Source organism: Chelonoidis abingdonii, chromosome 3 (assembly GCF_003597395.2).
Source record: "Chelonoidis abingdonii isolate Lonesome George chromosome 3, CheloAbing_2.0, whole genome shotgun sequence".
Classification (NCBI taxonomy): Eukaryota; Metazoa; Chordata; order Testudines; family Testudinidae; genus Chelonoidis; species Chelonoidis abingdonii.
Genome location: NC_133771.1, coordinates 16,515,673 through 16,543,235, shown reverse-complemented (window position 1 = coordinate 16,543,235; position 27,563 = coordinate 16,515,673). Strand labels below are relative to the sequence as shown.

Here is a 27,563-nt window from a genome sequence, read left to right as displayed (position 1 = left end):
CCGTTTCCCCCTCCATCTGCCCGGTTCGCACCCGCAGGCAGGTGTCCAGAGCCAGGGGGCGGTTTCGGCAGTCCCTCGGCCCCAGCCAAGAGGATTGAGGTAGAGCTTCCTCTTGCATCCCCTGGACTCTGCCTTCTCTTACCCATCTCCCTGGGCAGGATCCTAGCTGGTATCTTCCACTGCCCAGCAGGAGGCACATTGGCAGTGGGTGTGGGGGGAATCTCGAGAATCCCTCCTGACAGTGAGAGGTGTTAGGTCACAGGCCATGGAATTGTCTCCCCAAGGGAAGGGGTGGTGGCCACAAGACTCATGACTTCAACAACTGACCTTCTAAGATATTAGACTAGATAGCGTAGGCAGGGGACTATCCTGCATGGGCAAGAAAATAGTTGTTTAGAGCTCTGCCATCTCTGATAGATGTCACCCCTTAACTCACAGATGTGGCAGTTATTGTACAGCTAATTGCATCAGAAATAAACTCCCAACTGGGATTATGGGAAATTTAATAGAAGTCAGAATAATGAATCCTCCACCATTCCAGGAATCCTCCTCCCTATTTCCCAGCCTCATCTTGAAGATATTTAACAGAGCTGCATCTTGTGCTTGGCTTTTGCAGGGTTGATCAGTGCAAGGCTTTAGGAGGTGACTTGCAATAGCATGTATTATAAACCCAAGTGAGAGATTTGAATGTCTGATGTTAATCTGGATTCATAAGGAAGCAATTTTGCTGTCTAGACTTAAGAAATCTTCTGAGGTTGGTAGAGTGAGAGCTCCCTCATTCTGAGCATTGCTGTTGCTATGGCACAGTGTATTCAGCACCTTACAGGGGAAATGTGAGTTTTTGCTGCAATCCTTATGGTGAGAGAGAAGTGAAAGCTCACCACATCTAAATGCCCTTGGCTGTCTTATATTAACATTGAAATGTTCTGTAGCCTGAGCACAGAGTTCATTTGAATGTTTACCTCCACTGCAGGTAAGACTTTAACACACAGACTGCCCCATTTCCCTTCCCAGGAGACACCAGTAAGTTCATATGTTAGCAAAATCCAGGTGGATGGTAAATACATTATGTACTCAAGTGAACTGTATAGCTAAGGAATGTGTTTGTTCTCTGGATCAGGGTGGGTCTTGGCAAGTCACTGCTGGCCCTACGAGAATCCCTGGATAAAGAAAAATAAACTAAGGTCATAAAGGTGTTAAATGGAAAACCAAATGAATTACTTCTTCAGATATAAGAACACTAATTTTTACACGATGTTAAAGATTTTCAGAAAATAGGTCAGATTAGGTTCATAAATTGCCAAAATATGGTCTGTATCAGGGCCTCATTCGCAATCCTAACAGATGATTGAACCAGACTCTACCCTGTATTAAACAGCAAATACTACAGAGAACAAACTACCTTCCCCAGGCTCTGAAACTTACTGACAGTGTTTCCCTGGCTATCACTTGATAAATTAATTGATCTGACAGACTAAATGGTTAAAGATCCATATCACCTTCTTGGAGTCTTGTATTCAAGAATAAATTCGCTTACACTGATTCACATCAAATGCCTGTTTATAGTTTTTGCTATTGGTACAACAGTGCAGGTTGGTTAATGGTTCTGAAGCTACAGCTGGCTTTCTGATCAGTCAATAATTATGTTATGTAACCTTCTTGTGTTCATAACTGTTTACCTTGGGTCATTTATTAAGTGTCACGTAACATGCAGCAGGCAGTGACTCTTTCAGATTGCTGAAAGCAGTGAGTTTTAAAGGAGCCTAACCTACCTTTACTTCAGTTTTCACATTCTTTTGCTTGAGTTCTCCCACTTGTTGCTTTACTGCTCTTATCAAGGCAAGGAGAGGGACTTTAGGGTGCTGCTTGTTGTTGTTGGTTAGTGGCCTTGGGAGCCTGTTCCTATTGAGGTCAGCTAGAGTGTTGCCATTTGTGGTGGGACAGGATCAGTGCCTGCTCTTCATAAATAAAGTGCTACAGAAATGTGTAATCCTCTGTACACTTTACATTTGTCTCATTTCTCTCATGTGTACTAGGGTAGGAACTGACCATCACAGCTTTTCCTATAGCTTGTTTATGTCACACGTTGTCTCTTTAGGGGGGAACTGAATGAGGCCTTGCTACTATTTCAGCTTATTAGTATGGAACAATTTGGTTGCAATTCCTTAAATTTCATTTTTCTATGCAGGCCTAAAAAAGATAATTGGTAGGCTACAGCAAAATTCAAGTATTCTCTTGAAGATATTCTAATTAGTTTTGATCTTTAACACTTCTACAAATGAGAACTCATTTGCTTTCCTTAAGAACCTCTCCATCATTAAACTCAAGTTAAAATAAATAACTTGCAGCATATTTTCTTCTGTCTTCTTTGTTTTAAGACCCAGACTATCCTAGTTGCCTTGCTCCCCTATCTCTTGGGGGTGGAAGAGAGAATAGAAACAGACCTGGAGATTTTACTCTCCGGGATAGAAGGTATCCTGTCCTCTGCACAGATGGCTTTTTTCAGACCCATAATCTAAAGGAAAGCAGGTGCAGTTAGGGAAGCTAAAACCACTAGCAGATGGGAAGAGGAAGTGTGTCCAAAATAATGGTCATACATAACTGAAGGGAAAACATGTATTTGGGGTGCGTCACCACTTTAATACAGGTGACAAAACTTATGCTTGATTTAAACAAAACTTAGTAGCACAAGTGAAAATGAATTATAGTGGATCATCCTTGCATAAATGAAACTGCTCATATGGCTTGCTTAACAGGTGAAAACTCACTTTATGTAGTCAATTGTCTAGTTCACTCTGCTTGTACAGGATTTTCCCCATTACACATTTACTAGTGTGATGTCCAGTTCAGTTGTGTGCCAGGTGGTGAGATTTTGCCACTTCCTTCCAGAGGCAATTCCACAGACTAACAGCTGTAGCATCAACGTTCACTGCTAACTATAACTCTGTCCTTGCCTACGCATCAGCTCTTGTTTCTACCAACTTGCTGTCATGTGCCCCACACTCAGATTTTTTTTTTTGTCCGTGTGCCTTCCTAACTTTACCAGTGCCTTGATCTTCCCTTAGTAACTGTGTGTATGTGACATTACAGAAATAAGATGACACAAGCAGGTTGTAGAATCTAATGGTCCCAAGCCACTTGCCCAGCCAAAATTTCCATTGGCACCACTAGCAGATTCACTTGAGCAAGGAGTGAATCAGCTCCTAAATTGGACAAACCGTGACAGTTGTAGGAGGAATGAGTATAGCAATAGATACAGTTTCTCCGACCTAGAGAGCTTACCAACTAAGGCCCAGTCTTGTAAAACACTTACTGTTGGGTTTAGCATTTACTGCCATAAGTAGCCACAGTGGGATTGCTTGTCACGGCAAGTACTGTGCCGAGTTGGCAGAACTGGGCCCGAATTTGAGACAAAGAAAACACCTGGGGTAACAAACACCGCATGGAGGTGAAGAGGAAGGAAGATTGAGGTTGACAACAAGCATCAGGAAGCTCTGGTAGCTCAGATGAGTAATGGACATGGCCATTTCAGCTCTACTGCTATCTCTTAGGGTTTCTGACTGACAAGCTTTATTATGTTGCCTATGCTTTTTCAGAATCTGGGCAAGAGAGCAGCAATAGAAGGCCTACATAGGAGTCAGTGCAACACTCCATAGTGGGAGAGAGAACCAGGAAAGAAGTGAGCTGAGCAGAGGGAATGGGAGGGAGGAAGCTAGTCGAGAAGGACAGAATTGTACAGTGGAATGAAGGTGAGGGTGACAAGTTTGACTATGATTTGGAAAGAAACAGGAGCTAGTGAAGGGAATCAAATAGGGGGTAGCATGGCCAGAGCTGATGGAAACATTTTGATAGCCAGCCTGAGTTTCGCTCTTTCCCAGTTTGTCCTAGTTAAAGCTCCCTTGTAGCATCCAAAATGTCTCTACTGCCTTAATGTTTAAACCCTTAAAACATCTGAGTGGACTGGAAACTCATGGAAGTGCATCTTTTGATGTGAGATGTTCTGGCACACTGCATTATGACTGAACGAGAACTGCTCTTCCAAATGTAAACCAGCCCTTCTTGTGGTGGAAAGAGTTGGAGTGTCAACTCTCTTATTCATGCTGGTTGCAGAGTGCTTTTCTCCACTGCTGATGGCAACTTCGGTAGGCATATTGGGCATTAAGCACAGTGCTGTAGCAACAACTTGAAACCCGATATACTGACTAGATGTGTCTTGTACAAGAGACTTTTTTTTCCCCTCATTTTTTTTCTCACGCAATTCACTTTTTGATATTTGAGTAATGAATTGGATTAGGCTTCATGTTTCAGTTCATTATTCCTATGCTCCTGCACATGGGCAGTGGCTATAATAGGTGCTACTGCCGGACCCTCCAGTTGCAGGGCTTGGGGGTGGGGGGGAGCTTTTGATTTATTATGCCCCATGCCGGTTCCAGGGTGGCTGAGGAGACGGTATGTGCTATTCAGCTTCCTCTGGACTCCAGGGAGATTACTGGTGAACCCGGGAAGCTGAGTTCCACATATTGCCTCATCAGCTGGCTGAGACTTGCATGGGGCATATCAAACAGAGATGCTTTTCCCCAGGTGGTTTGGAGTCTGGGGAGAGGAGGTGCGGCATGGCTGCAGCTGGTCTAGGACTCCTCCAGGCACATAGTGGGGCGGGGGGCCTCGGCCTCTTTTGGGTTGGGAGGGAGGGGCGACCTGAGGGTTCCAGCCATGAGGGAGGCAGTGGCATGGGGCTCCTGCTGCAGGGAGGGGTGGAAGGGGCGGAGCTGAGGATAAGCTCCCTGAACTGGGACTCTACCTGCTGCCCATACTCCTGCAGCTGTTGATATTAGAAGTATTAGCTGGGTCAGCTACTTCAGTCTGAGTTTTGACATTACTAAGCAAAGTTATGGGAATGAGGAATCTATTATCAACACTGACTTAATTTTTAACTAATGTCCTTTTGTTGTTCCTGGCTTTTGCATTATCATCACTTGAATCTTTCACAAGCTAAGTGACACAAGCATTGTTAGCTTTGTGCGCTGAGGGCCAGGGTGGAGAACAAAACTGAATAACGTTTGGACACCCTGTACAGCCCTGGCTTCCAAACCATTACCTCAGACTTTGTGACTGGTGGCCTGCACTCCCTCTGGTACGCACCTACCGACCTCTAACTGGCTGTGTGTGTGGGCTATTCAGAGTTCTTATCTCCATGCTAGTCAGTGTATTTACAGGTGAATGGGAGACTAGGCAGTGTCTGGTACAGCTGAGTTTTCTGTCTGGCAAATTGGTACAGGCACTCAAGATATCAGAATCCTGGTGGCTGTATGCTTTCCCTGCTAATACTTACTAGCTCTATTTTAATTTATAGGTTAAATGTGGATTAAAAAATGCTGTACACTGGGGCTGCTCCCTTCTTCCCCTAGAAGTGTAATTGTCTGTACAAAGGCTTCAAGTTAAAAATTGTTACTAACGTATCCCAATTATTTGTATTACAGTAGTACCCAGAGACCTCAGTTGAGACCTGGGCCCCACTGTTCTGTAGCATAGGGAACAGTCCCCCCACTAAAGATTAAGGCTTGTCTACACTTAAAATGCTGCAGCAGTACTGCTCTAGCACTTCAGTGAAGACACTACCTACGCTGATGGGAGGGGTTCTGTTGTTGGGGTATCTGCTCTACCTCCCTCAGAGGAGGTAGCTGAGTTGCCAGGAGAATTCTGTTTGACCTAGCGATGTCCAGTGTAGACCAGGCCTTAGTCAAGATAAGAGTGGGAGGGGATACAGAGGTGAGGTGTCACTTTGGGCAAGGGGTGGCAGAGCCAAGAAGAGACCCGGAACTCCAATCTAGTGTTCTATCCACTGGACCAGACTGAACGTGCCATGAGAGGAGCACTCATAGGTTGGAAAAAATGAACTAGCTGGCACTACTAGGGATAGTATATAACTTCACAACTTCTCCCTCTTGAGTGGGGGAAACGAGTGCTCCTTTTCCCTTCTTAAAGTTAAGCAAGTCCACTGTCACAGTCGAGTAATTGCTCTGCTCTAGTTAACACGAAGACCAGCTTTCTGTTTAAAGCTTGGCTCTTCTAAGTGCTCTAAAATCTAGATGATTACCAAATTTCAAGGCAATCTGAGCGGTCTCATGGCGAACAGGATTTGTTAGCTATCCAAATTTGGGGCTACTTGACCCAAGTGTTTCAAAGAAACAGCCCCTAAAAATAACCAGTTTTTTTCTTTACACTTTATTTTTGCTCACAGCTAGAAACCAAACCAGAGCTCAGATCATTGCACCAGGATCTCAGACACTTGATGATTGCCCGAACAGAGTGCATGGCACCCACCAGCCCTGTGGGGGAAGTCAAATTAAAACATTATTTGAAAGAGTTGGCTTCTCTGGTTGGGCATGGGAAGGTGTTCATGAGCCTGTTGTCACTTCTAATAGCTTACACTAAGCCTGCACAGGCTGAGGAGTTAACAGGATTCTTAGCCCACAGAGTTATACACCAGCTGGATAGCTCAAGCCTAGCTGGTGTCTTGTCTGAATCTGCGCGCGTGCGTCAGGAACTGAGAGGTTGGAGCCCCTCTTACTTTCCAACGTGAGCTAGTATGTGGGGGGCGTTGCCCTTCTGGGGGTCTCTGAGCCCCACTCCCTGCCACTTAACACCTCTGAGCTGCAACCTTGAAGGCTGAAACCCACCTTGGGCAGAAATCTGAGAATGAACTGGGACCTTTTGGGGAAAATCTGCCTCTCACCATCCCTTTTAACAGCTACATGTTGCAGACATTTTAAAGCATGACTTGTCCCCATTCCATTACAACAAAATGTACAGGAGGGGGAGGACCAGAGGGGAATCTCATGGCAACCATATGGGCCACTGGAAAGGGATGAAAACCAGGAAAAAGGGTGTTAAGATGTAGGCCTACACACCCCTAACTGCTCTCCTTGAGCATTGTCCCATATTCCCATCTCTCTCTCTGCCTTGTCACTAATGGACAGGTGCTACACGCACATGCCCTACATTCAAATATCAGCCTGTTCCCCTGTTAGAATACCATGCTTGCAAATTTAACAACCACTTTATAGCCTTTTACAACACTTTCACACGGCTTGCACAATGGACACCATCTAACCCTATACTTTTCCCTACCCATTATTAAATCCACAGGCTAGTCTCATATCCCACCTCACTATGAGATTGCCTCATGCATCCGATGAAGTGGGTATTCACCCATGAAAGCTCATGGTCCAATACATCTGTTAGTCTATAAGGTACCACAGGACTCTTTGCTGCTTTTACACATCCAGACTAACCTGGCTACCCCTCTGATACTTGACGTCATGTAACAGTTACAGCTCTTCCAAACCACCCCAGCTAATTCCTCTACCATTCAGTACAACTACAGTTAACACAGTGAATGCATCTGGAGTAGATGCAGATAATTTCCAATGGCTCTTGCCAGCTCCAGGGGGCTAGCGTTAAGGATGTAGGGGTGTTTACCTTAACGCATTTTCAGAGTTTGAGTTCATCTGAACTCGATGTTCTGGAAGGACTTGTGCTGTCACCAAGTAACCTTAATAAAGTTTTTTGCAACTTAATAGTCTCTTCTGATCTATTTGACAGGGTTCAGATGTTAATGGCTTTAGATTAGGGCTGTCTAGCGATTAAAAAAATTAAGCGGGATTAAGTGCAATTAAAGAAATTAAGCTGCGATTAAACAATAACATACAATTTAGTTAAATATTTTTTGAGAGTTTTCTACATTTTCAAATATATGTATTTCAGTTGTAACAGAATAAAAGTGTTTAGTGCTCACATTTTTATTACAAATATTTGCACTATTAAATAACAAACAGTATTTTTCAGTTTCCCCGTTACAAGTACTGTAGTGCAATCACTTTATCATTAATGTTGAACTTAGAAATGTAGAATTATGTACAAAAAACCTGCATTCAAAAACAAAATAATGCAAAATTTTAGAGCCTAAAGTCCACTCAGTCCTATTTCTGGTTCAGCCAATCGGTCAGACCAACAAGTTTGTTTACATTTGCAGGAGATAATGCTGCCTGCTTCTTGTTCACAGTGTCACCTGAAAGTGAGAACAGGTGTTCTCATGGCACTGTCATAGCCAGCATTGCAAGGTATTTACGTGCCAGATATGCTAAACATTTGTATGCACCTTGAGAAGATTGATTTTCTTTTTTGGTTGTTCGGGTTCTGTAGTTCCAGCATCAAAGTGTTGCTCTTTTATGTCTTCTGAAAGCATGCTCCACACCTTGTCCCTCTCAGATTTTGCAAGGCACTTCAGAAACTTAAACCTTGGGTCGAGTGCTGTAGCATTTTTAAAAATCTCTCATTCTTTGAATTTGTCAAATCTGCAGGGAGAGTGTTCTGAATATGAACATGTGCTGAGTCATCATCCGAGATTGGTTTTATATGAAATATATGGCAGAATGTCTCCTACTCTGTTTTACCCGCATACAATTCTCCCCCAAGGAGTTCAGTCACAAGTTTAGTTATCACGTTGTTGTTTTTAATGAGTGCCATCAGCATGGAAGCATGTCCTCTGGAATGGTGACATTGTAAATAGGAAGTTGACTGTGTTATCTTTCGTAAATGTAAACAAACTTGTTTGTCTTAGCGATTGGCTGAATGAGAAATAGGACAGGGTGGACTTGTAGGCTCTTAAAGTTTTTTGTTTTTTGAATGCAGTTCTGTAATAAAAAATGTACATTTGTAAGTTGCACTTTCATGGTAGATTGCACTACATTACTTGTAGGAGGTGAATTGAAAAATACTGTTTCTTTTGTTTACAAATATTTGCACTGTAAAAATGATCATCAAAAGTAATATAAAGTGAGCAGTGTACACTTTTTTTTTTAATTCTGTTTGAAGTCAATATATTAGAAAATCTAGAAGAACATCCCAATATATTTAATACATTTTAATTGGTAATCTATTGTTTAACAGTGCCATTAGAACTGCGATTAATTTTGTCATGATTAATTTTTTTAGTTAATTGCTTGAGTTAACTGCAATTAATCGACAGCCCTATTTTAGATACATATTGTGAAACAAATTGTAAGTGTCCTGTTAGTCTCTTGTTTGTGCTCAAACTAGTTGATTTTTCCTGTTTTTTGAGGTGGCTCTAGGTTGAAATAAGAATGCAGAAGTGCCTTTAATGTTGAAACACAAAATAAAGCTTTAGGTAACACAAGGCTTGTATTGTCTCTTAGCCTGGACGAGGTCAGTTGAACATTGTATGTTAACACATAACTTTCCCTGTGTAGGCATGACCTCGGGTGAAGTGTGGTACTCCACTTGTCCTGGACTACTTGTGCCATACCTCTTAACGTTTCCACTGGCTAAAGTGGGATGGGTCTTGCCCTGAGGATCGGGTGGGGGGTTGCAGAGAGAGAGAAAGCTATCCCACCCTGCAGTGGGGCAGGCTGGCTGGGCTTGGCTCCAGGGGCTGGAACCTGAGCCCAGTGGCATTGCAACTTAAGGATGGAGTGCCTGGGTCAAATCTCAGTGATGCTGTGATCTGTGCAGCAGGAGCCAGGTTGGTCTCAGCTCCCCACTTCAAGCATTGCAGAGAAGCTGCATGGGCCAAGAGCCACTTGAACCAGGAATGAGGAGTTTGGGGTCGGGGGTCAAAGCCGGACAGTCCCAGGATTGTTTAGAGGTATGTTCTGCTTTTGCCTCGTCTTTACTGTGGTATGACAATTACAGCCTCAAGTCAGCCTTAGCTCTGAAATTCTTGGCTCTTATTGTTACTGCTTTAACATTTCTGCTTATTAAAGGGAATTAAAGCTATGGAAGATTTAAAATAGCAGATGAGCGAAAAGCTTGCCATACACTCCTATTAAAAATAAATAAATAAATCAAATCAACTTGAGCATATTCATTGCTGATAATCAAAATTTGTGTTTGACATCTGTGCAGTCTGACAACAACCAAAGAGATTCGATTCGATTCAAGTGTACTCAAACTCTTGTCCCATTTTTAGCTGTCAGCAAATGGTGATCAGTTACAGTATATTAAAGGGATAGTGTTAGACTAGAGGACTTTGCGGCCCCTTCTGACTCTGATTCTGTGATAATTCAAAATTTCTGGAAATGAACTTTTTAAAAAATGCAATTTCTGATCTCTCCTGCTAAACTGTGTGTCTTGAGAACCTTCTAAAAAAAATTCCCCCCCAAACAACTACTTCTTCCTTGTTTTTTCTTCTTCCCTGTTTCTAAGATACTTCCAGCAAAGGAGAAGCTCGCTGTACAGCAGGGAGAGACAGAGAGTGAAACTAACTATATGCAGAAGCGCTGTCAAACACAAAGTAAAACCAAAGAGATTCACTAATGTTACTGTAGGAGGCACAGCAACTTCAGATAAACATTGACGGAGTCCCTCCTTAAAACAGGAATTGTAGCCTTAAGTAAAGCAATACAAATGTTAGTGACAGAGATTTTGTAAACCTGCTGTCCTGAGACTAAGCTGAAAATCTGGTAAACCTGAAGTGCCTCTTAACCCTTGGAAAAACTATAAGAATTCTTCCCCCCCCCCCCCCCCAGTAAAACACATCTGCTTGGAATATGATTGTGCTTTGATGCCCCTCCTGACATGGATACTTAAAATCTTTAGACTCAGTTCTGCAAACCTGCCATTTGGGGACCACCCCCCATTGTTTGCAGTGCCAGTTAAACGGGGGGAGAGGAGACCTTCTGTCATGCTGCTTGGTATGGAACATAGCTAAGAGTGCCAGTCTCTTGTCAGACTGCCAAAATATAGGGCATGTACCCCAAACTGGTGGTACATTCTATCTTAAGATTTCACTAAGCCAGTAACAAAGGTGTGCTTCCAAAATACTGTACTGGTTATTATGAAGCCACAGACAGTCTTCTTCAGGCCCTCTAGCCTCTTATGTACTTCCTAGACAAACCAGACTTCTGTGATAAATGATTCTTAAAACCAAGAACCTCATATGTTCGGTTCTTCCAGTTCCAAAGAGCCAGACCCACTCCCCAGATCAAAATATACTTCAGATATTACCCAAAAACCATGCTGGTAGCCAATCCTAGCCAGTAACTACACTTCTACCCTGATATATCAAATTCGTGTTATAACGCGGTAAAGCAGCGGGGAGCCCCGGGCCCTTTAAAGCGCCACCCGAGCCCCGTTGCTTTACCGTGTTATATCCGAATTCGTGTGGAGCCCTGGGCCCTTTAAATCACTGCCCGAGCCCCGTTGCCAGAGCTCCGGCTGTGATTTAAAGGGCCCAGGGCTCTGGCTGCTGCGGGAAGCTCTGGGCCCTTTAAATCTCCACCCGAGCCCTGCTGGCAGTGATTTAAAGGGACCAGGGCTCCCCACAGCAGCTGGAGCACCAGGCCCTTTAAATCCCTGCTGGGGCTCTGGCAGCTGGGCTCAGGTGGTGATTTAAAGGGCCCAGGGCTCCCCGCAGTGGCTGGAGCACCAAACCCTTTAAATCACCACTGGGAAGCTGGTCCAGTCTGGCACGGCATACCAGACCAAACCTGATATAACGCAGTCTCACCTATAAGACGGTGAAATTGTTTTTGGCTCCCAAGACCGTGTTATATCGGGGTAGATGTGTACAAGCTAAAGGAAGACCGTTATTAAGAGGTTAAAATGAATCCTATACATTACAGTTGATTTGTAATTACTTGGGGCTCTCCATCCAGTGGCTCAGAACTTTCCCTGTTAAAGTTCAGCAGACCAGAGATGGCAAGATCAAGCCCACGGTTTTTCTTTTATAGCTGAAACAGGCTGCCAGGCGTTTTGAGCACAGCATGTGTCAGGATTCCTCATTGTTAACTTCAAAGGGTGGGCCTTGTGGACTCAAGGTTCTATTTCCTGTGCATACAAAGATAATCCAGCTGCACCGATTTACAAAAGGCAATTGCTGATTGTCTTCAGCTTATCTATCCCTGTTACGAACAATGTAGGCAATCATTAGATTCATGCAGTATATACACATCTTTGATCTTAAGATTAATTAGAGCTACAGAATATAATAGAGGAAAACATATCTGCAGCTTCTTCCTTGATCTCTTATGAATGAGCCTAGCCCAGGGGTTCTCAAACTGGGGGTTGGGACCCTTCAGGGGGTCATGAGGTTATTACATGAGGGCGTTGCGCGCTAACCTCCACCCCAAACCCCACTTTGCAGACAACATTTATAATGTTAATATATTAAAAAGTGTTCTTTAATTTATAAGGGGGGTTGCACTCAGAGTCTTGCTATGTGAAAGGGGTCACCAGTACAAAAGTTTGAGAATCACTGGCCTAGCCATTTTAACATCTCTTTGAAGCCCACACACACACATGAACTGTCCTGATTGGGAGGCATTGTAGACATCACCTGAGGGTTTACCTGCAGCTGTGTCAGTGTAGTGCTAAGTGTAGATACTTGTACAGCAAAAGGAGGGGTTTTTCTGTCATGGTCGTTAATTCCCTTCCCCCACGCCCCCCAGGTGGTAGTTAGATTGACAGAGGAATTCTTCTATTGACCTAGTGGTATTTATACCAGTGTTTAGGTTGGCTTAAGTACATCTTCAGGGTGTGAGGGTTTGGCTACACTTACATTTGTACAGCGCTGGGAGTTACAGCTGTCTTCGTACAGCTGTGTAGGGAAAGCGCTGCAGTGCGGCCACACTGACAGCTACCAGCGCTGCAGTGTGGCCACATTTCAGCACTGTTGGTGGTGGTGGCATTTAGTGGACAGCTATCCAGCGTTCAAGTGCTTTGCTTTTCAAAATTACGGGATGTGGTGGTGGAGTGTGACAGGACTCGTGGGGGAGACAGAGAGTGGGATTGGAGTGACATGTTCTCAGCGTCCCTGCTTGCGAGTTCTAAGGACTGGAAGATACGCCAGCACCAACCTTCATCATTTAAAAGGCTTGACCCTTTTCCCACCTTCTCTATTCACTAATGCAAAGATTATGCGTCTCTAATAGCCCTTACAGTACCACATAAGCAGAACCTAGAAACTCAACACGGACTTCCCCCCCTACTACTACTCTACAACAACAGGCTGGAACATATCCAAAGCTAATTCCCTGCCTTCTGGTACGCTAGCTGGAAGCAAAGAGCAGCTGTTGTTTGTCTTTACTGGCTTGCGTCTCACTGGCGGGTTGAAAAATCGTCTTAGATACGCAACTTCAGCTACGTGAATAACGTAGCTGAAGTCGAATATCTAAGATCGGATTACTCACCTGTCCTCACCACGCGGGATCGATGTCCACGGCTCCCCCTGTCGATTCCGGAACTCTGTTGGGGTTGGTGGAGTTCCGGAATCGATATAAGCGTGCTCGGGGATCGATATATCGCGTCTAGATGAGACACGATATATCGATCCCCGAGCAATCAATTGTAATCCGCTGATATGGTGAGTAGTGTAGACGTAGCCTTAGATAAGTAGCTCAGGGGAGCTCGCAGTTCCTTCTGGTTTGTTATGGACAGGAATTCTGGGATACCTCTTAATACCCTGGAGGCTAATAAAAGCGCTTTTGGTGGCCACACTTGATGAGCAGCGCTGCATCACCAGCGCTGCAATGGTTACACCCCAAGCAGACCAGGTGTACAGCCAGCGCTGCAGCCAGAGAGTTGCAGCGCTGGCTGTGCCTTGCAAATGTGGACACAGAGTAAGTTGCAGCACTGTAACCCCATCACCAGCACTGCAACTCTCCAGTGTAGCCATACCCTGAGGTTTTTCACGCTCCTGAGCTACAGAGCTAGATTGGCCCAAGCGTGAAGTTTCCCAATCTGTAGCAAGAGACTATATAAATTTCTGTACTGTGGAGGGGGAGAAACATTTTATACAATCCTTTAGTTACTGTCAGAACAATTGTTTGATGTATGATGATTGACATGTCAGCTGAAGCATCCTTGTCAACTTCTGAACACAAATAGTTGCTCCTTTATAAAATATTATGTGTTTTTGTACAAATCTTGGCTATAAATTATTTAGCAGGAGAAATGTAAATGTGCTAGATTGAGCATACAGGTTTCCAGAAAGCTGGAGTCTGCACCAAAAATGATGCCGTGTCATTTGCTCTTCCACTGCTATCCTTTTCGCAGAGTCATGTTTGTTGGGTTTTTAAATATTCTCCTTGGCTTATTTCCCAGAATAGGTAGCAGAGCAAGTAACAACGTAGTACAGCAGTGATGTATTTCCCCAGCTGTTAGATGAAAATACATAGGTTTTATTCGTCTCAATGCTCGTAGTCCTTTCAGTATTTAAATCTTCACCAGTGTAATAACTGAACTCCCAAACTTGATTTCTGACACTGACCCCTGGAGGAAGTTTTCAACGTGGTCCGCCAACCCCTGGAGGTCTGCAGACCATGTCTAAGGGGTCCACAAAAGGTGGTTGTTACCATAAAACAGTGACTTTCAACCTGTGGTCTGCAGACCCCTGGAAGTCTGCAAACTATCACTAAGATTTCCAAAGAGGTCCACACCTCCATTTGAAATTTTTTAGGGGTCAGCAAATTGGAAAAAGGTTGCAAACCATTATTCTTAAGTAATTTTGACTTGGATTTATTTATCAAACTTCTCCATTTTGTAACTATTTGAAAGTTGTCCTCTAGAACTCTTCACATATCGCATAATACCCTGTGGTGGGATATGGTTCTGCAACAGCCTTCCCTGCTGATATTCTTTCAGTTTTAATTGGATTTTTTTATTCTGTTGGCACCTTTTCTGTGAAATCTATAGGAGACTTGGTAAACTCGCCTGCGCTTGAAGAGTGAAAGCTGGGGCAGCCAAATAGGGGTGGGTAGAGGAAGAAATCCTAGACACAAAGTAAAATTAGCTATTGAAGAATGATTCACAATCCCAGTTTAGCCAGAATCAAGTCCTAGTTTGCTGCATGGCAGGTCAGTGCTTTAAAAACTTGGACGTCAGCCCAAAGAACTGGAATGAGGAATTGAAGCTACATCCCATATGCAGTAGAACTGGATTACAGCGAGAGATAGGTCTTATTTCATTATTCACATCCTAATATTTCTCCTCTCTTTAAAAAAAAAAAAAAAAAACAATTATTTTATCCCAACAATGCATTTGAGATGGTCTGAAAGTCAATATCTTAATGAAATGACTCTAACATAGTAGATTATGGGGCTAAAACGCTAATATAGTGGCATATATAAACAAAACCATATTATCTAGCATGAGTCTTATTCTATAGTGTGAAAAATCTAATAACATCCACATTAGTGTGGAGTTCTGCCTGTCTTGCATGTGAATGAATGTAAATCTCTGGCCCAATTGCTGATCAGTTTGTAAACTTCTCCATCTCTATGTCTGGGGCTCACCTGTATTGTAGCACAATTACCTCAGCATCTGCTGTGGTCCTCCAGTAGAGAGGCGTTCAGTTTTATGCTTAAAACTTAAGTTATATCGGTTCTTCAGAGACTACACCTGCATGTCTCTGTCAGCAGAACTAAGTCGGCATCATCCTGTGGAGCATAGACACAGTGCATGCTGACAGAGTTTTTCTGTCCATGTAGGAACACCTCCACCCCAGTTTACTGTGTTGATGGAATCCCTCTTCTGTCAAGCTAGTTGTAATCCCTTTTAAGGACAGGAAGTAGTGCTCCCACTGTGCTGTTTAGACAGATTAAATGTAAGGTGTTATAAGCATCAAAATGACTATAGTCCACTCCTCGTCGCATCCAGGCATCGACTAAATCCTATACATCTTCAGAATCCATTCTTTCTTCTGCATCCCCGTCTGCTAAACCCATAGCCACACTGGCCACTTCTCCCCTGAATACTAAAACTTTATCCTGGTTTATCCCACCTCTCTGGTCTACCCTATGTTGTTGGGGACAGCTGGGCTGTTCTCAGAACTGTACAAGAAGCAGGAAATTACCTTGGATGACTCTCCAATGTTAACCAAATACTGGCTGGTGAAGGGATAGAGCTGATATAGGGCTCACTGTTACTTTTTATTTATTAATATCTTCCATATTTCTCTCTTTCAGGTACTTGTGTTTCTTGACACCATTGGTGCTCAGTCAAAGCTGACTTCTGAACACAATGCCATAAGCCTCTCCTCTGGCAAATATCACCACCTAGACCGTGCCACTAACGAAGAGCTGATCTGTGACAAATGTCCAGCAGGAACCTATGTGTCTAAGCACTGTACAAAGGCAACCTTAAGAGAGTGTAGCCCTTGTGCAGATGGGACCTTTACTAAGCATGAGAATGGTATAGAGCGATGCCACGTCTGTCAAAAACCTTGTGAACTGCCAATGATTGAGAAAACGCACTGTACTGCCTGGACTGACCGCGAGTGCACTTGCCCGTCTGGTACCTTTCAGTTTAATGATACCTGTGTCCCTTATTCAGTCTGCCCAGTTGGCTGGGGTGTGCGAAAGAAAGGAACGGAGACTGAAGACGTTAGATGTAAACCATGCCCTCCTCGTTCCTTTTCTGATGTGCCTTCCAGTGTGATGAGATGCAAAACATTCACTAACTGCTTGAGGAAGAATATGGCGGTGATAAAGGAAGGAACTAAGGAAAGCGATAACATCTGTGGGTTCCCATCATCGCTTCCTAACGTAGTTATGTCTTCACTGAGCCCAGAAGAGGATGATGTAAACTATGAAGTTCCGTCTACCACTTTTCTTCCCGAAGGTAGATTTTTCCCACTAAAAAGATAGCTGTAACTTAAGCCTGTTATGTTGCTGCACTGAGGCAAGAATCTAGTATTCAGTTGTGGGAACTGAATTGCAAAACTCTGGACTCCTTGATGCTGTTAAAAAAGGCACTTGCTCTTGCACCGTTGATGGGCTCAAACTGCATTGCTGCTCTCTAAGGCTGTAACACAGTTTGGGAACACACTTAAAAAGCAGTTCACTCCTATCTGTGCTAAACGTGCTAGAACAGGGAGGACCTTGTTCCAACAGTGGTTTCTGCAGGAGAGTTGGAAGCTTGAAACTGTAACTCCCTAGAAACTATCTCATCTCCAGTAGTATTTTTATATACCATGATGGCTTACCTTAAGATGAGCTGTTTGGGCATTTCTATGAAGTCTGGAGTGAAACATCCTTATTAAATCTTACTTTTTATATTTAAGGTTTCCACAAGCCATTGCTGGTGGGGGGGGAAAATGTACAATTTATATCAACTCTGCTTGCTTTAACACAAGCAAGTTTAACATGTTTGATTTTAACATGATCAAAAATAGAAGATGCTCCCAATCTCTATCAAATAGTTCTCATTTGACTACATACAAAAGAATTCCTCCGTGACTTAGCAGAATAAAGCTGAGCAGTATACAAAAAAACTAAACTTGGAATGCATTTACCTGAGACTTTTCAGAAGCGATTATTTTTTGGGGTGTCAGTGGTTGGGGTGCTCAATTTGAGATGTATTAAAGGGACCCGATATTTAGAGGGTGGGTGCTCAGTGCTGCCTGAGAACTAGGCCTTGTTAACAGGTCTGAAACTGGTCATTCTCATATTGAGGCACTCCAAACTTCTTGTCACACTCAAACTTCATCCATTATGTTTACATTTTCTCTCTGGTTGAGTGCTTATTAATTACTAAGCATTCAATTTATAGCTCTCAGATGTGGACAAGATTCATATTTGCAGACAAACTGAGGCAGAGTTTAAATGACTACAAAAAGTTAGTTACAGTCACTGGCAGGAGTGGGAATAGAAACAATCTCAGGAATACTAGCCTTGTGAGTACTCTACTGTCCCTGCTATGCCAGTCTTTGCTCTTCTTTTACAAGGCTTTTAATTCACAAAATTGACTGACTAAAACTTGAGGGCTACCACTAATGCATAAATCTATTCATGATATAAAAATAACTGAGATGGGTAAGGAAAATACACCTAAAAGGAACATAGTCATTGTAAAAATCATGCTTTGTGGACAAGGAACCTCAAGCCTCATAAGAACAACTAGGCTCCTGAAATGGATAATTTTCCTGCAGCTACTTATGTTTTTACTTTCTGCATTTCTCTTACCAAAATCAGTTAAGTCAGTTTCAGTTTAATTTTAACTACTGTAATATTTGGGTTACAAACGTTATGGGAGAGCACATAGTGGTTTAGAAGCTTTCCTGTTTACCTTAAACTCTGTAAAAGCTGCATGGTTTTGTTTCTAAAAAACAGTCTAAAACTTGGGCTGAATATAAATTGACAACATCCCTCTAATCACCCAGCAGTCTTTAATGAGGAGTTGCCACAGATCCAATGTCTAACAAAGTAAGCCAAAGTAATTAGAGAGATGGTGAGTGGATTGGTGTGTAAGACACAAACTTTGTGATGGTCTTATTTCTTATGTAGTTAAATCTGAATCTGTGTCCTAGACAAGTAGAAGCCCCTCAAAGTTTGTGTTTTTGCACTTTGAAAGGAAGCATGCTATGACTATTCCAATTGTGGGGTCTTTGTGTGGCTTAAGATTTAAGAAAAGAGAGCCTCTCTTCCCCACCCCAACCCCCACAAATGATCCTCAATTTCTCTGTTGTTCACAGGTGTCAACACTTCAGTTTCCAGCTTTACTGCCTCTCATAGACCAAATGTGTACAACGGCACGATCGACCCAACAGACATTTACAATGAATCCTCAGATAATGAGACAGATGGTGTCAATGTGACCATCTCAAACTCCAGGGCTATCAATCACCAGCAAAATTATTACCGCAAACACAGCCAGTCAGTTCCGAAACTGCAGCCAGCATTGGAGATGACAAGTGGTGAAAAGTCAAGCATCCCCTATGTGCCCCCCAAGAGAGGACCACCACGCCAGAATGCCCACAAGCATTTTGATATCAATGAACACTTACCGTGGATGATCGTCCTGTTTCTGCTGCTAGTTCTCGTGGTTATAGTTGTGTGCAGCATTCGGAAAAGCTCACGGACTCTGAAGAAGGGTCCTCAGCAAGATCCCAGTGCCATTGTGGAAAAGGCTGCTCTGAAAAAATCTGTTACTCCAACCCAGAACAGAGAGAAGTGGATCTACTACTGCAATGGACATGGTGAGTAATAGCAACCGAGAAATTAACTGCAGGTGGAATGCAGCAGTTATACAGGGAATAGTGTCTCTTGCTTTCTCCATTAATTACCTGCAGAACTCCTCAAGGCCTCTTCCATATTAAAAATGTTGGTCAGTCATAAGTTTCTACCCTACTGTGTCCATCAACAGCAAGCCAAATCTTCACTCCATGTTCCTGATCCTCACTAAATATTCCTCCTTTGGTTACACATTTCCCTCCAGCTTCTTCCCCCTCTGTTGACTGCTTTCCTTCCATTTTCTCCACTCGCTCTTCTGTTTCTCCAGAAATGGAGGGAGAGGAAACGTCTTCTGTGTCACCCATCCTTTGACCGCTTCTGAGTATGGCTTCCTGACTGACTTTGCAGAAGCAGCTGCCTCCTTCTCCAACTCACCTGGTACAGCATTCAAGTCAGGAGAGGTTTCCTAAATTGCTTGGCTGCCTAAACTGCGGTGATAGAAGCATGAAGGATTTTACTGGCTGTCTTGATCTATCACCTTTCCTCCCTCTGTATGGGGGTGGAGAAGGAATATAGGATCTCAAAGGCAGGGAAGCAGCCTCATAGGCTATGAGCTGCAGACAGCTACTTTCCTGCCTTTGAGATCCTATATTTAGAGCCCTGCACAGATTCAAAATTTATATCTGCAACCAATCTGTGGATTTGCACGACTCCACTCGTATGCTTTTATTCAAATGCTAGAAGTTTAAATACTAAGATGAGTGAATTTGAGTGCCTGGTATTAAATGAAGATGTTGATATAACAGGCATCACAGAAACATGGTGGAAAGAGCCGGGAACGGGCTGAGCATGCTGGGAGGGAAGAGGGGAACTCTAGCTCACTAAGCCCCTGTCCCCTTCAGGCCCCACTAAATACAGCCACCCTCATGTTACTTGAAATCAGACAGCTAAATGGCTGATAGAGGGGAAGGAAGCAGATATATTCTTTCTTTGTAGCACCATCACTCTATTCATAAATTTTGCCAGTGTTAAATGCCCCATCACTTTTGATCTTCTGCTGTGCCCGAGTAGTAGTATCAGGTATTCCACTAAAGGCCTGATAAAAGAGAAGGTTAATGATGAAACTATAAATTGTCCAGTAGGTTGTCCCAGACAATAAGATTGTTTTAATAGTCTGAATTGTGTTGAGCGTTGTGATGGTCTAAGTCTTGTGTAGCTATGTTGTGTGTTATACAAAGCTACAATTTTGCTTTGTAAAAGTCAGTGCAGAACTTGACGTTTGCAAGATCTGGACCACACAAGGTATGCGTCACTTCTCTATTTTTGTCGAGGGTTTTGCATGCTGTGCTGTTTTTGGAGTGGTGGATGATGCAGATTGATGTACTTGCAAAGATTAAAGGAATATTGTGGGGGGAAAAAATAGATCAATATCTAGACTGCACCAAGAGTCTAGATACTATATACACAATCTTTAGCTGCAGATCTTAAAACCAATTATACAAAGTTAAATCCAATTCTCTGCCTTCTGATTATGGAACAAAACAGACCTAGGAGCCCAGGGTTCTGTTTCCTGTCTGATCTTGGGCCAACTGCTTAATCATGCCTCAGTTTCTTTAACTAGAGCGCTTCCCCACCTCACAGGAATATTGAGACTTTGGTGCTATGGAGAAACTGCCATAGTAGGTTCTATAAATAAGGATAAATTAGATTTGCAACACTCCAACTCAGGGGCTTCATTAAAATGGTAAGAAAGGAGTTCTTGTATAAGATTCAGAAGCTTTGTTAGCAGCTGTCTTTCTAAAAATCCTTTAATCCAATTACTGCAGGGTGCTTTTTCCAGCACTTAGGCAATGAAATGTTCTTTAAAGTCTTTATCCTTATAAGTCCTTTCAGAGTTAATTACTCTCCATTTTAGGGAACAGATACAAGGAGACAGGCAGATGGTTTTGTTTGCCCAACGCCTGGCAGCTGGTTAGTATCAGAGCGAGGCCTAGAAAGAACTCTGCTATTCCTGGCTCCAGGTTCTGTGCTCAGATCATTAGATCAGTGTTTCCCAAACTTTCTACTAAGGTGATACTCCAACCACGTTTTGTATTTTGCAATCCACAATTATATGTGTGCTCCGTCCACCCCGGCATCGCAACCCTAATCCTGGCCTGAAGCAGAGGGGAGGCCCTTGGAGGGAAGGGATTGGAAAGTTTGCCTACCCCACAGCAGTAGCTCCTGTCCCAGAGGGCTGGGCCTGTGGTCCCCACTCTGGGGATTGTGACCAGCCACACAAGGTTGCAGTGCCACTCAGATTTGACCCAGCTGCCCCACAGTCGTAACAGAGTGTGATCTGGTATATTGGTATTCCATAATTAAAAATATCTTATGTGAACCACTATCAAGTATAAATGTTTTCTTAATTGCAAGCCCAGCAAACTCAAGCTGGGATCTGAAGGTCAAGCTGGGTTCTTCCTGGTGTAGCACAAATCAGGAATAACATTTCTGTAGTTCAGACTTGGATAGTTTCCTTTGATATAATGAGGCCAGACTAGCATCCTGCTTGCTTGTTCATAGCTGTGCTGGCTTGACAGTGCTTTGGTGTAAAATCTGTTCCCCATGTAAGCAGGCTGGAATGGGATCAGATCTGAGTAAGTGCCACTTCTCCATAGTTGCGTAATCAGATCACACCTGTACTTTAAATTTTTCTTTCTTGTCAACATTTTGAAGACTGATACAAATATAACTGCTATTGTCAATGCAAGTCAACGTGCCTAATTAAAAGTGCACTTTGCAAGGAGATTCTTATACCATTGTAGATTTGTCATTGTCTTTTAAAAATCAAATATTCTGCACTAAGTAAAATCAGGGCATATTATGCCTTTTTTTGCCATCAAAGTAAAATTGCTTTTACTGTCTCTTCAAAATACACTCTTCTTCCTGGGTCTAAAAGTATTCTGTGAAGGGGGAATCATTCCCATCCCTTAGACTTGGGCCCAGGCTTAACAGAGAGGCAGCAAGTGCATAAACTCTATTGCTGGATTGATTTTGCTGTATACCTCCCCAGTGGTTTATGTGGTACCTTACAAAGGTACAGGCCCTGCCTGGAGGAGCTTAGTCTAGATACAAATGTAAAATTCAGATAACAGTATATTAAGAGGACTAATTAGGTTGCTATTGGAAACGCTACTATGAATAGTTAGCATCTTAGCTGTAAACATTAGTCAGTCATACTGATGCTTTGGTTTCAAGCCACGGTAGTGCGACACTTGTCACTGAGCTTACCCAACAGGTTGGTCATCTGAACTAATAAAATTACAAGGCTTAATTTTGGCTGTTGACTCAGTCACATTGGCTTCTCATGTGACTAAGTGGGATTTGGCCATTGAACAAGTGCCAGTGCACATACGTAAAGCCGTAATCTTTTCTTGAAGTTACCATGCGTTTTGTCGGTAGGGTATTAAAGGGACATAATGAATCACAAACTGTACAGGAGGTATCTGGATTTTTTTGAGTGACCCAATGGTCTCGTGTACAAGAGCAAGGTTATACTCTTCAGAGACCTGCTGACAGACAGTCTGAAGCACCTCACTAAAGGGCATAGACACAAATGGCAAAATATAGCACTTGAAGTTCTGTCTGTGAAGGAATATCCCTTTGTGGATACATGTAAATGTCAATATGTCTCTGGCAGGCAGTATCTGAGAACAGGGATTAATGTCTGTCTACCTGCCAAAATAGACAAGAGAAACGGAGAGCTGCTTTGAAAGCGGTTGCTACTTGGCAACTGCAACTTAATGATTTGCAGATGTCTCTCTGATCTGCAAAGCTTTGGCTGTCTTTGTTTAAACTAGATGAATAATGAAATCATCGCTCTGTGAAATCCCGGGTTCTCTACATTCTGGTTCTCCTACTTGTGCTTTAGCTCAGTGGGTCTCAGCCTTTTTTTTAATGGCGGCCCCTTTCACGTCACAAGCCTCCGAGTGCGACCGCTCCCATAAATTAAACACACTTTTTAATATATTTAACACCATTATAAATGCTGGAGGCAAGCAGGGTTTGGGGTGGAGGTTGACAGCTCATGAACCCCTGAAGGGTCCCGACGCCCAGTTTGTTTTACCTGAAGTTGTGCTGTAAAATTTTTTATTTCCTACTTGGATAGTATTGCCTCGCTTGTGGTCATTGAAAGTACCTCAACCTTGCGCTAACCATGCAGGAATCGTACTCTTGTTTCCATTTTAAGAAACTGGACTCTGCCTCTTCAACTGTAAATGCCATGCATCAAGAGTTCATCCCTCAGTCTTCAGCTGATACTAGTGGTGTGTCCGTACTGCCGTTGGGAACGTCTCCTGCGGCTGGGGAGGTCAACAGGCACGCTAGCTTTGTGTGAGCTAGCATGCTAAAGATAGCTGTGTGTGTCGCTGCACAGGCTAGCTGCCCAAGTACAAGTCTGCCAAACCCCTCCCCTCTCCCTCGCATCCATACTTGGCTGGCTAACCTATACCGTAACATCCACACTGCTATTTTTAGCATGGTAGTTTAGACAGGTGTCTACCTGGGCTGTTGGGCACGCTCCCATCAGCCAGGTAGACATACTGTAGGTGTCTGGCATCTCAGCAGTTATATGGCAAGCAGTACAGCCTCTTGTCTCCTGGGTAACCTTAAACCACTTGCTAGCAGTTATTCTTTACTGTGTTGCCTGGCCTCATTTCCTTAAATAACCTTACACTATAGTCTAAACACAGAGCCCTTGGATCTTACCAGATGTGTGCCAGATCCAGTGGTCAATCGCTCTGCTTTTATTACATTTTCTTCCCCAAGACTGTTAAAATTGCAATCTCTTCCAGGCAGGGACGAAGTCAGGTCAGTGCCATAGGAGTGTGTGTTTTTGTGGGAATACTCTTGTAGGCATTTTACCAGTAAACCTGCAGCAACAGGGTGGACTTTGAAAAGGTTAGTTTGAAACAGTGGACTACATTTAATGTTGAAACGAGGAAAGCAAAGGGTCCTCTTTCTCCAGAAGCCTTTCATCATCTACCTTGTGGCCCAAGTTAGATGAAGGTTTCTAGCAGCCTGCTAGCTTACTGGAGGAGAAATAGTGATAGGGAACTTGCAAACACAGAAACAAGCATGTGTTTCATGCATCCAAATAGTATCAATTCAGCTGCACTGTCATATTCTTGACCTTAAAACACTTCTGTTGTCTCTGTTGCATTAGGGCATGTGTTTTTGCATTATTTGCTAACTTTCCATACAAACTACACTAAATCCATCTTTATGTGAATGGCTGAATAATATTATAACCATAGATGGAGTTGCCCTTTGAAAGAATAGCTGTAGTTTACAAAATGGCAGTTTCCTTTCCTTCCCTAGGGGATGAAATAATTGGATATGTCACCTCTTTCTAAACTGGTTCCTTAATGATGTGGTTTATGTATACTTTAGGGCAATCCTGAATTCAAGAGCACGATATCTAGTTAAAATGGATGTGGATGGGCTGTATTTAAAGGTGGGGAGGGTTCTCTTTTCTTAAATGTAAATATACTGAATATCACACCCATACACTTACGTTGCCTGAACTGCATAGCCTCTAAATGCTGAACGGAACATACAGGAGTTGCTTCTCTTAGTTTTCCTTTGGGGTTGTTCAGACTTGGACAATGCAAACAGAAGAAAAAAAATTGGCAGGTTTCTTTGGAGTAAGATTAAACATAATCGGGAAGGCATGGGGTTGATTCCATATGTCATGGAATCCTTGTTCTCAAGCACTGTTATATTGGCATGTCTCAAGACTGGTTCTTAGTTACTCAGCAGGTCCTGCTGTGCAACACATCTGTTTGTACTGCAATCTGTGCAGATCCCTTTGCCACTGAGCACTGGCAGATTCTTCTAATCATCTGGTTTCAGAAGGAACACTTCAGAAGAAACAGCCCCAAGTTTTGGCTGACAGTGGGGTGACTTAACGTGGTCAGCATCCATGTATTGTATGCTTAGTGTGAGCTCATTTCTTTATTTAAAAAAAAAACTCAGCCCCATCCGTTGGAGGCATCCTCTCTAAAGTGTTAGCCATGCCAGCTGATAGCAAGCACTCAGCTAGCTCCTTGAGAGAGGATGTGCTTTACTTTGATTTGCCCCATCATGGTAAGATGATAGCTGTGGGCTAGAGAGGGAGATGTTATACCTGGAGTCTGGTAGATCTGAGAGGAATCTCGCCTCCCATACAAATTGAAACAGGGCAGGAGCTAACAGGCAAATGGAGAGAGGAGTTTAATTTCTCTTGTAGAGATGGGATTGTCCATTTGATCACCACTGCTGAGTTAGCCCAAAATTTCCCCCCAAGCTTTCCCCTTCATCCAAAGTGGTGGTTTTGGGGTGACTTGTTGGTGTGATGGGGGAGTTTAAAGCCCAGGTCCTTTTGTGTTCTGTGTGTAGGTTCATACTGTATTTGCTGTTGGCATGTTTGTACTTCTGAGTTACCAGTCCATAGCCCAGAATTACAGTGAAGATTAGTTCTATGCAAGCTGTAAAAATTCCATAAGGTGCTTGTATTGTCTGTGTGGATATGCACTTTCTTCTGCACTAATGAAAAGCTGGATGACTAGATAAGTCAGTCCTATACACTAACTGATGTGGACTACACAGGGTTTTTTCAGAGAAAAATATAGAGGAAGCATAATTCTTAAGTATTCACTGACTGTGGTGGATAATGTGGTGCGGAGGGGTCAGGGATGGTGAACAGTGGCTGAAATGCAGTTACAGCCCCACTGATTCTTGCACTCTTATGTGTCCTGGGGTACAATGAATGCTAACCACACAATGATTGACTGTACACTTTCCTTGACTGGTCATAATGGGAGTTATTACTTCCCATCTTACTGAACAACTCCATGTGGATCTTAAATGAGTCCCTTTCCCATCCTGCAAGGCTTTTTTGGTTGAGAAGAGAAATTCCTTCAGTGGCTTACTGAATTAATATTGCTCTCAGGCAGCACATCATGAATCTATGAGGGTTTAATAGCAAAACTTTTTTCCAAAGTAAAATCTTTTATTGGCACACAGCGATCTGCACTGTCTGGCTCCAAATCCTTTCACCTGTACTCCCAGCCCAGTGTTTCGACTCAGGATTTCGTTCACCTGTAACTTCCTCTGAGTTTGTCCTTTGAAAACTGAAACTTCTTTGGGGTACAGCAAGTGGAGGGGAGAGACATGAGCTCAAAAGCCAAACTAGTTCAAATGTGAAAAATTCCACCTCAACAGTTTTGTTTGGTGTTTTTTTTTGTTCTTGGAGTGTAAAAAATGTTTGGGATTTTCAGTTCCCCTGTTAAAACACACATGCTGTCTGTGATGCCCTAGGAAGTGGCTTGGATTTGACACATTATGGCTTGGTGTGAATGTAAATTTTCGATGTGCTGTCAGAGTTAAACACTGTTTTTAAATAAATACTCAGGCTTGCAACTGTGTTCCATGCAAATCCATGGGATATTTGGGGGTGGTGGGGAGGAAAGGTGTAGGTGAAGGACTACAGTGCCTATTGGGGAAAACCAGATGCTATAACCTGGCAGTCCAGTCAAAAGTGGGCTGAAAAATGGATTTTATTCTGAGGGAAGGGCAGATGTAGGCCTGTCTGTTGAAAAGTGCCTGTGGCGAGACTGAGGTCACAGGAACAGCTCAGCCCTGAACAGTGTGAAAAGAACATTAAAAACACCAAAATCATGTCTCTACAGGAATGGAAAAACGAAGCTCTGCTGTGCGTAGATTGCCTGCTGACTCTTGTAAAGCGTTCTTATAATACTGAGTGCAATACTTATAAAATGTTTACTTCTACATAGCCACTTCCTACAGTGGACATGAATGGGTGCATGTTTGTAAAGACAATAGACAGATGATCTCATATTACTGCAGCTTTTTCCAAAATGAAAATGCTTGAGCCCTGGTCTACACGACAGACTTATGTCTGTATAACTCTAGCTTTGTCTACACTGCACTTTCGTTGGTAACACGTCTGTCATTCAAGTGTGGAAAAAACACATCCCTGACTGACCATGTTTTACCAACGAAAAGCGCAAGCATGGACAGCACTTAGTTGGTGAGAGATGCTCTCCTGCCAACAAAACTTCCGCCTCTCTTTGGAGCTAGATTTATTTGATCGGTGGGAGAGCTCTCTCCTGCCAACAAAGAGTGGCTACACTGCACACCTTTTAGCTGCACGACTGTAGCGGCTTGGGATGCGCGGTGTAGACATAGCCTGTGTCACTCAGGGGTGTGGATATTCCACACCTCTGAACTACGTAGTTATACTGCCTGGGGTCCAGGTTTCGGGCAGCCTGGCAGGGTCCTGGGTTGGGGCTGTCGAGCCCTGCCCTGTGCCCAGGGCTCCACTCTCTGCCCCCATTCTATGAAGTGGTCTCTGGGCATAGAGGTCTTGGGGGAGGGCGCTGTGGTTCTCAAACTGCAATCTAGGGTAACACATTATGGACCACATATGCGGCCCACAATGATAAATGGGTAGAGAACCACTGGTCTACATTAAACGTTGCAGTGGTACAGCTGGCCATGAGCATGAACAATCAACAAAGGGCGCTGTTGACTTCCAACCTGAAAAACCAG

General features: G+C 43.3%; 1 protein-coding gene across 1 annotated transcript in view; it reads left to right on the top strand.

The window, feature by feature from the left end:
• TNFRSF21 (TNF receptor superfamily member 21) overlaps positions 1-27,563 on the top strand; it is a 62,305-nt gene that overhangs the window by 1,318 nt on the left and 33,424 nt on the right. Inside the window, exons 2-3 of the mRNA XM_032777593.2 lie at positions 15,987-16,641; positions 18,494-18,997. Of these exons, the coding sequence (XP_032633484.1) occupies positions 15,987-16,641; positions 18,494-18,997 (1,159 nt within the window). The remainder of the gene's footprint in view (positions 1-15,986; positions 16,642-18,493; positions 18,998-27,563) is intronic.